Below are 12,295 nucleotides of genomic sequence, written 5' to 3'. Positions count from 1 at the left end.
ATTAAGTGAACTGAGCAGTATAGTGTCATACTTATAAGATTTTTTGTTCTATCAGTGAGAGTGTATATATGTATTTAAATCATATAATTTTTCCTTAAAAGATGAAAAAAAGATTTTAATGCTCTTTAAGCACCTATACAAAATAATTATGTATAAGTACACTGACAATACAGTACATATCAACTGATTCTATGGATTATTGTCATTCTTATACAATGAGAATGAGCTAAATAGCATTAGAGGTCAAACGATTCCTTATCTTATGAGGACCTCTAGTGTTCATCCCTGGTACTAGAGCTTTAATTAGACAAATTTATATGACACTTTTAATGTTTTTGGGGCCTCTGAGCATGATAACATTTTGAAACTACACGTATTTCCTAAGAATTTCTTGTTCTTATTATGTAAAAAGTTTTGATGAGTTAGAATAATGCAATTTAAAGATATATGAATATAACTCTTCATCTTTTTTTAAATCACCACATCAACACAGTTCAAGATATCCCAAAGCCGTTCACAATATAGGGAAAATTTTCCCAATATTCTGATGATGACGATAAGAACATGTAATTCATGAGGATAACAAAATGTTATTATTGCTTGCTTTACGTCCACCACTTCTGCTTAAATGTCATCGTTACCTATCTGTTCAATATGTGTGTGGATATTGCTTTGCAGGTGACTCCTGTTATAAGACATCACTTTTAAGCGCTACATAACTAAGAATCAATTAGGAAAACGGTGCCCAGTTGGCACATGCATTCACAGTAACCCTCAGCCAGTTTGGATTTAAAGTTTACAGAATTGAAAGGGTTACATTTTAAAATCAACACACAGACACATACACACTAAATATACAATTTTACCATCCAGTTTCATTTGTTAACATTGTTAACATGAACAATAATTAAATAGCATTTATTAATGTTAATTAATATTAACCTAAAAAGTACTCATATATTGTTTAAAGGTAAATTAGTATCTTTTAACATTAGTTTATGTACTGTGAATTAACATGAACATGAACACAGTTCATGTGGGTGTACAGCAATACACAATAAAGTGCTCAATAAACGCTTCATTCTTTCAAAATATCTTTCAAAATCAAGTTGGGTATTGTAATGGGGCGATATATAAATATAACTCATCTTAAAATGGTACAATTTTCAGATGTTTCGAACAGATAACAGCAAAGTTTGTTTTGTTGTCAAAGTTTGTCTTGAAATTGTTAGTGTTTTTTTTTATTGAATCTAAAATTTAAATTATGAAAATAAATGTCTATCAATGAAGATAAATCGCTCATGCTAAAAAGTTGTATGTTTCTTAATCTTTTGCTATGTGACTGAATAGGACAAGTTCATGGTACAGTTCAGTAAAAAATAAATAAAAAAACAACAACTGCAATATACAAAGAATGAAAGAGTTCGTGACCCTTTATATTTTCTCAAAGATCAGACTCTCAAAGTTCAGACATATTAATGTAGATTGCACATTGCACATTGCTGTAGTTTAATGTGCATCTTCCTCAAAGATGGTCTTAAGCAAAACAGCATGTTCCACTGGTCTCTCTCCCTTTCACCCCTCCCCCCTTCAGTCACTCTTAGTGTCAACACAGACTGTCAGCCCAGTGACAGCAGGTTACTGAGTTCTTTTTTTAATTTTCTTTAATTCATAGAAGCTTGAATAAGTATTACATTACCAGCACTTGCTCATAATGATTAGATCTCTGTGTGAAAAAAGTTTTAAAGAGTTTGGATGCTGCACTTTAAAGATATAAAAAATTAGGGTTATGTTTTTTACTACATCTTTAAAAAATCACCACGTCAACACCGTTCAAGATATCCCAGATCCGCTCGCAATTTAACATCTTCAGAATCTTCTCTTCATGTAAAAAAAGTTTGGTGTGAATACCTTGTTATTCTTAGAAGGAGTGTGAATTTGTTTACAGCCTGATTTTTCAAAAAATCCACATTCAAATCAAAATAGCCGGCTTCCTGTTGGTCTTAGCTAATGAGTTTAATTTAGAAAGTTGTCCAGATTGATGAGATCAATATATGTACAGAGTTTGGTGACTGTAGGTAAAACTAACCCCCCAACTTTTGTCAAAAGATGGCGCTATAGAGTGCCTGCTCCACGCCCATTTATGACCTTTTGCCAGTGTCTAACTATCATTAATATTGATGTGTGTGTTGAGTTTCATGAAATTCTAAGCATGTTATCTGCCTCGAAAAGACAGGAATCTAATTTTAAAGTTTGACACGTTGCCATGGCAACAGCATTTGATTTATTATCGACCCCTTTACATATTCTTATCGGCCGTGTTTTGACATGATTTTGATGAAGTTTAAAGAAAATCGAGTAAAATTAAGAGGCTGATTTCGAAGCATTTTGAAAATGACACACTTCCTGCTGCCAGTTGGTGGCGCTATAACTTTGACTCATAATAGTCACATTTATGGAATCGGCATCATACAAGGAACAAACTGGTGAAGTTTCATCAGAATCAGGCAATGTGTGCAACAGTTATTAGACACTTCCTGTTTCTCATTTCTCGCCATAACTTTGTCGCCTTGCCACGGCCAAACCGTTCGAGATATCAAAAATCTCCTCGCAATTTAGCGTCCCCAATGTCTTGAGATCATGCTGACCGAGTTTGGTGACAATCCCATGGAATTCCTGGGAGGAGTACGTTAAATTCCAGAGCATGCGCTTTTTAAACAGCCCTAAATATCTCACTTTCTGTTGCGTGGAGCCCATGACATAGAGTACAAAAGTTGTTCAGCTCGATGAGTTCTATATGTGTACCGAGTTTCATATCAATACGCGCAAGTATGTGTGCGCAGTACATCAAGTTTTCAAACTGTGTTCCAGGGGGCGCTGTAGAGGCCCTGAACCACGCCCGGGTCCCAGCCTCTGTGGCGTCCGGACGACGGCAGATTCCGACGTGTGTGCAAATTTTCAAGAGTTTTTGAGTATGTTAAGGCCCCCAAAAGTGCCCCAACGGTTGAAAAAAAAAAAAAAAAAAAAAAAAAATAAGAATCCTTAGAAGAACAATAGGGCCTTCGCCCTTTTGGGCTCGGGCCCTAATAATTAAAGCTGCAAGCAGCGATGAACGGGCCCTCACACACGGGCTCACCGCCGACCAGTGGCTTTAGGAACACAGCTAATGGTGGGCAGTATGCTTTTAATACAGTAAAAATAGGAGAAATATGTCAAAGTCACTTAAATGTGCCAAATTCCCTGCTGCCAGCTGGTGGCGCTATGCCTATAACTGATTATTGGCATGTAGATGTGTTCAGGCTGGCACTTTCATCAAACATATGAAGTTTGGTGCAGATTGACCTTGTTATGTTTGAGTTAGTGAAAGATATGATATATCCTGCTGCCAACAGGTGGCGCTATGATAATATCTGAATATTGGCCTTTAGGTGTCTTCAGGCCAGGACTCTTACCAAACCTGTGAAGTTTGAGGCAGATCGGACATTTTATGGCTTAGTTATAACAACTTCTATGTCCATGGCGAAACATCAAACTTTGTCACGCCGCCACAGACACGCCCTTTAACGAAAACTCAAGATCTTCGCAATTTAACATCTCTAAGACCTCTAGAGCAGACTGACCAAATATAATGTTGATATCGTTAAATCTCTAGGAGGAGTTTGATACAAGTCATTTCCTGTTGCCAACAGGTGGCGCTGTGATTATAATAGAATATTGGCCTTCAGATGTGTTCAGGCCAGGACTTTAATCGAACATGTGAAGTTTGAAGCAAATCGGACATTTTATGGCTGAGTTATAACAAGTTTTATATCCATGGCGAGACCTCGAAATGTGTCAGGCCGCCACGGACACGCCCTTCAACGAAAACTCAAGATCTTCGCAATTTAACATCACTAAAGCCTTTTTATTAGACTGACCGATTTTGGTGTTATTCTGTATAAATCTCTAGGAGGAGTTTGTTGTAGAGTACAGCATGACACTTCCTGTTGCCAGCAGGTGGCGCTATGACCATAACTGAATATGGGCATGTAGATGTCTTCAGGTCAGGAGTGTTATCACACATGTGAAGTTTGGGACAGATCAGACATTGTATGCCTGAGTTATAGCAACTTCCTTTTTCATGGCGAAACATCGAAATTTGCGAGGCCGCCACGGACACGCCCTCTGATGAAAACTCTAGATCTTCACAATTTACCGTCACAAAGGGCTTTAGATTAGACTCAGCAAATTTGGCATTGATCCGAATAAATCTCTAGGAGGAGTTCGTTCAAGTACGAGGCCTGAAAATGGCAAAAATGACACAAAATTTGCTGAGAAAATTAAAAATAACCGACTTCCTGTTGGGTGTCAAATTTTGCTCCAAGAGGCTTTTTTGTAGGTATTGGTGTGTTACATGTGTGTACCGATTTTCGTGCATGTACGTGAATCACAGCTGAATGCGCACACTGCGGAACGTGTAAAGGTGGCGCTGTCGAGCCATTTTGCCACACCCACTTCTGCAACCCATATCAGACGTAAATTTTCGCCAGGTCTGATGTGTGTGCGAAGTTTCATGAGTTTTCGGGTATGGCTAAGCCCTCAAAAATGCGATTCATTTTGGAGAAGAATAATAATAATAATAATAATAATAATAATAATAATTAAAGCTGCAAGCAGCGATGAACGGGCCCTCGCACACGGGCTCACCGCCGACCGGTGGCTTTAGGAACACAGCAAATGGTGGGTAGTATGCTTTTAATACAGTAAAAATATGAGAAATATGTAAAAGTCACTTAAATGTGCCAAATTTCCTGCTGCCAGCTGGTGGCGCTATGCCTATAACTGATTATTGGCATGTAGATGTGTTCAGGCCACCACTTTCATCAAACATATGAAGTTTGGTGCAGATTGACCTTGGTATGTTTGAGTTAGTGAAATATATGATATATCCTGCTGCCAACAGGTGGCGCTATGATAATATCTGAATATTGGCCTTTAGGTGTCTTCAGGCCAGGACTCTTACCAAACATGTGAAGTTTGAGGCAGATCGGACATTTTATGGCTGAGTTATAACAACTTTTATGTCCATGGCGAAACATCAAACTTTGTCAGGCCGCCACGGACACGCCCTTTAACGAAAACTCAAGATCTTCACAATTTAACATCTCTAAGGCCTCGAGATCAGACTGACCAAATATAATGTTGATATCATTAAATCTCTAGGAGGAGTTTGGTACAAGTCATTTCCTATTGCCAACAGATGGCGCTGTGATTATAATAGAATATAGGCCTTCAGATTGGTTCAGGCCAGGACTCTTATCGAACATGTGAAGTTTGAGGCAAATCGGACATTTTATGGCTGAGTTATAACAAGTTTTATATCCATGGCGAGACCACGAAATTTGCCAGGTCGCCACGGACACACCCTTCAACGAAAACTCAAGATCTTCGCAATTTAACATCATTAAGGCCTTTATATTAGACTGACAGATTTTGGTGTTGATCTGATTAAATCTTTTGGAGGAGTTTGTTGCAGAGTACAGCATGACACTTCCTGGTGCCAGCAGGTGGCGCTATGAGTAAAACTGAATATGGGCATGTAGATGTCATCAGGTCAGGAGTGTTATCACACATGTGAAGTTTGGGGCAGATCGGGCATTTTATGCCTGAGTTATAGCAACTTCCTTTTTCATGGCGAAGCATCGAAATTTGCCAGGCCGCCACGGACACGCCCTCCGATGAAAACTCTAGATCTTCGCAATTTAACGTCACAAAGGGCTTTAGATTAGACTCACCAAATTTGCCGTTGATCCGAATAAATCTCTAGGAGGAGTTCGTTCAAGTATGACGCCTGAAAATGGCAAAAATTACACAAATTTTGCTAAGAAAATTAAAAATAACCGACTTCCTGTTGGGTGTCAAATTTTGCTCCAAGAGGCTTTTTTGTAGGTATTGGTGAGCTAGATGTGTGTACCGATTTTCGTGCATGTACGTGAATCACAACTGAAAGCGCACACCGCGGAACGTGTAAAGGTGGCGCTATCGAGCCATTTTGCCACACCCACTTCTGCAACCCATATCAGACGTAAATTTTCGCCAGGTCTGATGTGTGTGCGAAGTTTCATGAGTTTTCGGGTATGTCTAAGCCCTCAAAAATGCGATTCATTTTGGAGAAGAATAATAATAATAATAATAATAATAAACGAAGCAGATCCAATAGGGTCCTCACACCATCGGTGCTCGGGCCCTAATAATAAACAAAGCAGATCCAATAGGGTCCTCACACCATCGGTGCTCGGGCCCTAATAAATAATGCTTCTTGAACAGAAAATCAGCATATTAGAATGATTTCTGAAGGTTGTGTAACGCTGAAGACTGGAGACGCTGACAATTTAGCTTTGAAATCACAGGAATAAATTACATTTTAACATATGTTCAAATAGAAAAGTTATTTATAGTTAAATGGTGAAATTATTTCCAAATTTTACTGTTTTTGCTGTACTTGTGGATCAAATAAATGCAGTCTTGAAGAGCAGAAAAGACAAAAAAACATTACAAAACTTTTCAAAAACTTTTGACTGGTAGTGTAGCTTCTAATAAATTAGATAATTTCTTTAAATGACCTTGTTGTGCTTACAACTGCATATGTTTGGAATTACATTACGCATATAAATCATATAAACATAAAGCACTGAATAAAAAATAATTAAATAAATGAAAGAGGCAAAGGGTCTGAATTTTTTTCTCTAAGAGAAAGACATAACAGTCTGAGCAAAAAACAAAGCTATATCAATATATTAATTAAATTGAAGCATTTTCCAGCACGTACATGAAATCAAATATCCAAAGGCAAACAGTTTCAAAATGTAGCTTTTTATTGAACAAGCAAAGCAGCATATTTACACAAATGTATCTGCATTGTACAAATGTTTCATCTGTTTTGGGCATCCCAGTCGCTTGCTAACAAATCCTAAAGTGCATTTCACAAGGCCAAATCTTGTTCTTTTATAACTTCACATTCTAGGCATTATTCATTTTAGAATTAAATGGTTAAATGCGAGTTTGCAATTACTCTTCTAAAAGTGTTTAACACCTTCTGCTATTAGATACTTCTCAGCTGATTTTATTTTGCATCTCTAACTGATTTATGGAACTGAGTAGTGCATAGTGAACATAACACACTTGACACGGTTAAAAACGGGATAATGAATGTAGTAACACAGTCTGTGCGCTGTGAGATAAAATTCAGCTTACATACAATTCTGTACCACCAGGGGTGATAGAAAATATCTGGTTCAGAGGAAACAAATTCAAAATAATCATCAAATCAAACATCTTTTTTTAAAAAGAAGCGTTTACGAGTCAAACGCAAGTTTAACACTGCTTTGGTGTACATGCATTAGTCAACACCGTAGCATATTAGTCATACAGATTTTATTCCCGCCACTGTTAAAGCCTAGTGAGGCAAAATGCTGTTGATTATCAGCGGTATGACCTGATGTTGCTTCATACAGTGTAGCACTACAAATGTGCTCAGAATCCACTCTAACATAGAGCACGAACACAGTAACCATGAGTGTAGCAAGCCACACCACTAAACTGTCAAAATCAACACACAAGGGTAAAAAAAAAAATGACAGGGGTACGTAAATGTACCCCTTAAGAACTGTATAAAAGTCCCACTAGAGATGCCGCTGTCATTGTCCGCAACATATTTTTGCTTCGTGGTTACACAAACAGAGGGACTGCTGGCTTAAATGAACTTAAATGAGAAATGAGATGAAAACCCCTCCACCTACAGCGTCTGCAGATGCCATAAAGGCCATACACAAGACCTGAAAAGTGCACTTGTAGTACATAAGAGGAACATCAGCGAGAAACAGTCACAAACTTGCGAGAGTTCAGGATCATTCGACTTTTTTTTTTTTTTTCTTTTAAGGCTTTCAACCGAGAGTGATCGAGTGCAGAGAAATTTGGCAGAGTGTCAAACTTTGGGATTAAGGAAGATGTAAAGATTGGAAAAATACAGGAATACTGTAACTTCTGGAAAGAATGAGAAATCAAACAGTCCAAACTTGATAGAAATGGCCAGTTTTTGTCAAGCAATAAACGTTATGTCATGATTTGCTCACCCAGTGTTGCTCCAACCAGGACGCTGTTCTTTTTTTCACTGAAAACAATGAAGGACATTTTCTGTAAATATTGGTAAAGGGATAGTTCATACAAAAATTACAATTCTGTCATCATCCACTGACCCTCATGTCATTTCAAACCTGAATGACTTTCCTTCCACTTCGGAAAAAAAAGTTATTGAAAGTCAATGGAGAAAGAGAAAAATAAAAGTCAATGGGGTTGCGTTCTGCAGAAGAAAGAAAATCATAGAGGTTTTGAGTAAACCATCCCCTTTAAATTATATTCTTCTCCTAGCAAAAAGTTATTGTATGGCTTCTGAAGACTTTGAACATGGAGCACAAATTGAAAGGACCAATTGTTTGATTTTATGGGGTGTTTTTGGAGCTTTACAGTCATCACTATGAACCGTCAATGTATGTAAAAGAGCAAGCATGAAGATTCTTTTCAGGGGTGGGCAAATGATGACACAATTTTCACTATTCCTTTGAACACTTGAGCTTTAACACTTCCTGTAAGTAGGAAAACAAATGAACACATTAAAATGTTCTCAGTAAACTGAGAAATCAACAGTCCAGGAAAAGGTATTCCCTTTAGAAAGTAGCATCTTAAAGTGGAAACAAACGTTCAGTATAGAGTTGTCACTTTGGCTGAAAAGAGAACAGTGGAATAGTGTCTTCATTCCAACATCTGGAGATGATAGTGGACGTTGACGATGTGCATAGGGGGTTTCAGGGGTGAGAAGATCAGGAGAGAAGGAGGACTCCCCTGATGGAGGCTGTCGCTAGGAGTTTTGCAGAAGCCGTCTATAGTGGGGCATGACTTCATGCTCTGGGAGATGCAGGTTGAACTCTAGAGCCACTAGAACTGGGAACTCGAAGGCTATCAGCTCTCGACGGTTCACCCTAAACCTCTCCTCCAGTTTCTAAAAAGAAAGCGATCACAGGTTCTCGTTATATAACAGCAGTTAAAGACAATCGTTACGCAACACAGTAACATCCAAAAATACTGAGTAATGAGATTTAAAGAATGCTCATTTTGTCTATTTTCAATCACAGATGCATCATTATACAGTGGGAAACATAATTATTTGTTTGCTCGCTGACAAAGAAATGGTCAGTCTATAATTTTAATGGTAGGTTTGTTTGAACAGTGAGAGACAGAATAACAACAACAAAAAAATCACATTTAAAGAAATGTATAAATTTATTTGCATTTTAATGAGTGAAATAAGTATTTGACCCCTTCATAAAACATGACTTGGTTGACCCCTTCATAAAACATGACTTGGTGGCAAAACCCTTCTTGGCAATAACAGAGGTCAGACGTTTCTTGTAGTTGGCCACCAGGTTTGCACACATCTCAGGAGGGATTTTGTCCCACTCCTCTTTGCAGATCTTCTCCAAATCATTAAGGTTTCAAGGCTGATGTTTGGCAAACCTTTAGCTCCCTTTACAGATTTTCTATGGGATTAAGGTCTGGAGACTGGCTAGGCCACTCCAGGACCTTAATGTGCTTCTTTATGAGCCACTGCTTTGTTGTCTTGGCCATGTGTTTTGGGTCATTGTCATGCTGGAATACCCATCCACGACCCATATTCAATGCCCTGGTCCTGACGGTACATGGCCCCATCCATCGTCCCTTTGATGCGATGCAGTTGTCCTGTCCCCTTAGCAGAAAAACACCCCCGAAGCAGTATTGATTTCACCTCCATGTTTGATGGTAGGGAATGGGATGGTGTTCTTGGGGTCATAGGCAGCACTCCTTCTTCAAACACGGCGAGTTGAGTTGATGCCAAAGAGCTCGATTTTGGTCTCATCTGACCACAACACTTTCACACAGTTCTCCTCTAAATCATTTAGATGTTAGTTGACAAACTTCAGACTGGCCTGTACATGTGCTTTCTTGAGCAGGGGGACCTTGCGGACACTGCAGGATTTCAGTCCTTCATGGCGTAGTGTGTTACCAATTGTTTTCTTGCTGACTATGGTCCCAGCTGCCTTGAGATCCTTGACAAGATCCTCCTGTGTAGCTCTTTGCTGATTCCTTGTCGTTCTCATGATTAGTGAAACTCTACGAGGTGAGATCTTGCATGGAGCCCCAGACCGGGGGAAATTGACAGTCATTTCGTGTTTCTTCCATTTGCGAATAATCGCACCAACTGTTGTCACCTTCTCACCAAGCTGCTTGGCGATGGTCTGGTAGCCCATTCCAGCCTTGTGTAGGTCTACAATCTTGTCCCTGACATCCTTGGACAGCTCTTTGGACTTTGGCTATGGTGGAGAGTTTGGAATCTGATTGACTGATTGCTTCTGTGGACAGGTTTCTTTTATACAGGTAACAAGCTGAGATTAGGAGCACTCTCTTAAAGGGATACAGTTATAAAAGACACCTGAGAGCCAGAAATCTTGCTGATTGATAGAGGATCAAATACTTATTTCACTCATTAACAATGCAAATCAATTTATAACTTTTTTGAAAGGCATTTTTCTGGATTGTTTTGTTGTTATTCTGTCTCTCGCTGTTCAAATAAACCTATCATTAAAATTATAGACTGATCATTTCTTTGTCAGTGTGCCAATGTACAAAATCAGCAGGGGGTCAAATAATTATTTTCCCCATTGTAGCTACATTTGAGACAAACTATTAAATTCAAGGACTGTTGAGTAAATAACATTTATTTAGTAGCTATGGTTGCAAGCGTGCGAAGATGAACTCACATCAATCAGGTGCTTGACTTCGTGTTTCTTTAGGTCTCCTCCGATCTTGGCTGCGAGGAGGACGCAGGCACCCGCGCATAGTTTGCGGTTCTGTTTGTTGAGTTTACCCAGGAGCACCAGCTTCTCGAAGTAAACGAACGCCATGGCCACCGTGGACTCCTCATAGCCGCACTCCTCCTGAGCTAGTTTACGGATCTCTCTCTTCAGGCTAGAACACAATACATAAGGCCACGTACATTAGTACTCAAGTTACTCAGATGTTATGGAACATTGTAAATATTTTTAAAAGGCTTGTCGCAAGTTTCTGTACTAAAGTACAGTGAATAAATCAAAAACAATTTGTTGAAACTCTTGATATCACCCAGTTCATGAACTTTCTGCTTGGCAGCCTAAGAAATTATGAGAGGTTTATAAAACCACAATCTGCTTTGTTTTTCTGGCAACAATTTTTGGTCCTCACACATGCAGCATGTGAATAATTTGGCCATTGGTTTGGTTTGCTGGTTTGCTTCCAAATTACAACCAATCTTAACTCTAAAAAGTATTAGGACCTATGTTAAGGATTAAATCCTGATTGAATAACTGAATTATTTCATTTCCTCACTGCTTTCCAAGGATTGGCAATGTGATGTTGGAAAACAACATCTGGTTGTTTCAGATATTGTAGAATATGTAGAAATTGTATTATATTTACACTGCTGTTCAAAAGTTTGTGATCAGTAAGACTTGTAATGTTTCTTATGCTCATTTATTTGTTAAAAAATACAGAAAAAAAACTGTAATAATGCAAAATGCTATTAGAATAAAACATAATGATTTCTATTTCAATATACTTTAAAATATCACTTATTTCTAACTAATGCAGTTAATAATGAAGTTTAGACCGACCGACAGACAGGCAGACATACAGAAAGAAAGAAAGAGGGAGAGAGAGATTAAGCTCGTGAATTACCTCTCTCAAGTCTGTGGGTCTCTCAAAAGTGATTGGCAGCATCGTCTCTACTAATAGTGAAACTTTAAGTTAATTTTCTTCAAGACAACGCTGTTGTTACCTCGCTTGTGAGAAATGTCGTTTAGTTTTTAATTTGTTAATCGTCAGAACAGCACTAACAACATTAGCGCGTATGCTAACGTGTATGAAAACTGTATATGTGTGCATCTGTAAGGGAGAGAGAGTGGGAGAAATAGAGTAGGTTATTTCCGTACATAATAAAACATAATATTGTGGCAACAACATGAAAATAATAATCTGTCGTTTTTATCCTATTGTTTACTGTATTTATTTGTTTGGCCAGTGTCGTTGTGAGTTTTGGTTATTTTGCTGTTTTGGGCTGTAAGCAGTGTTGTTTGTCAACGATGACGATGACGAAATCATTTCGTTGACGCCACTTTTTTCCATGACGATAACGAGACGTTGACGAGATAAAAATGGCTCGTTGATGACTAAAACATGACGAGACGTGAGT

At 38.4% G+C, this 12,295-nt stretch overlaps 1 protein-coding gene across 2 annotated transcripts in view; it reads right to left on the bottom strand.

The window, feature by feature from the left end:
• Positions 1–6,836: 6,836 nt before the first annotated feature.
• Positions 6,837–12,295, bottom strand: part of cables1 (Cdk5 and Abl enzyme substrate 1) — a 34,891-nt gene continuing 29,432 nt past the window's right edge. For both annotated transcript variants that reach the window (XM_073849526.1, XM_073849524.1), the window contains 2 exons: positions 10,830–11,037; positions 6,837–9,034 (listed from right to left, as the gene is read on the bottom strand). In XM_073849526.1, the coding sequence (XP_073705627.1) occupies positions 8,894–9,034; positions 10,830–11,037 (349 nt within the window). In that variant the 3' untranslated portion in view covers positions 6,837–8,893. The remainder of the gene's footprint in view (positions 9,035–10,829; positions 11,038–12,295) is intronic.

The sequence above is a fragment of the Garra rufa genome, chromosome 10 (assembly GCF_049309525.1).
Source record: "Garra rufa chromosome 10, GarRuf1.0, whole genome shotgun sequence".
In the NCBI taxonomy this organism is placed as follows: Eukaryota; Metazoa; Chordata; class Actinopteri; order Cypriniformes; family Cyprinidae; genus Garra; species Garra rufa.
This window is presented reverse-complemented; position numbering and strand designations above follow the sequence as displayed.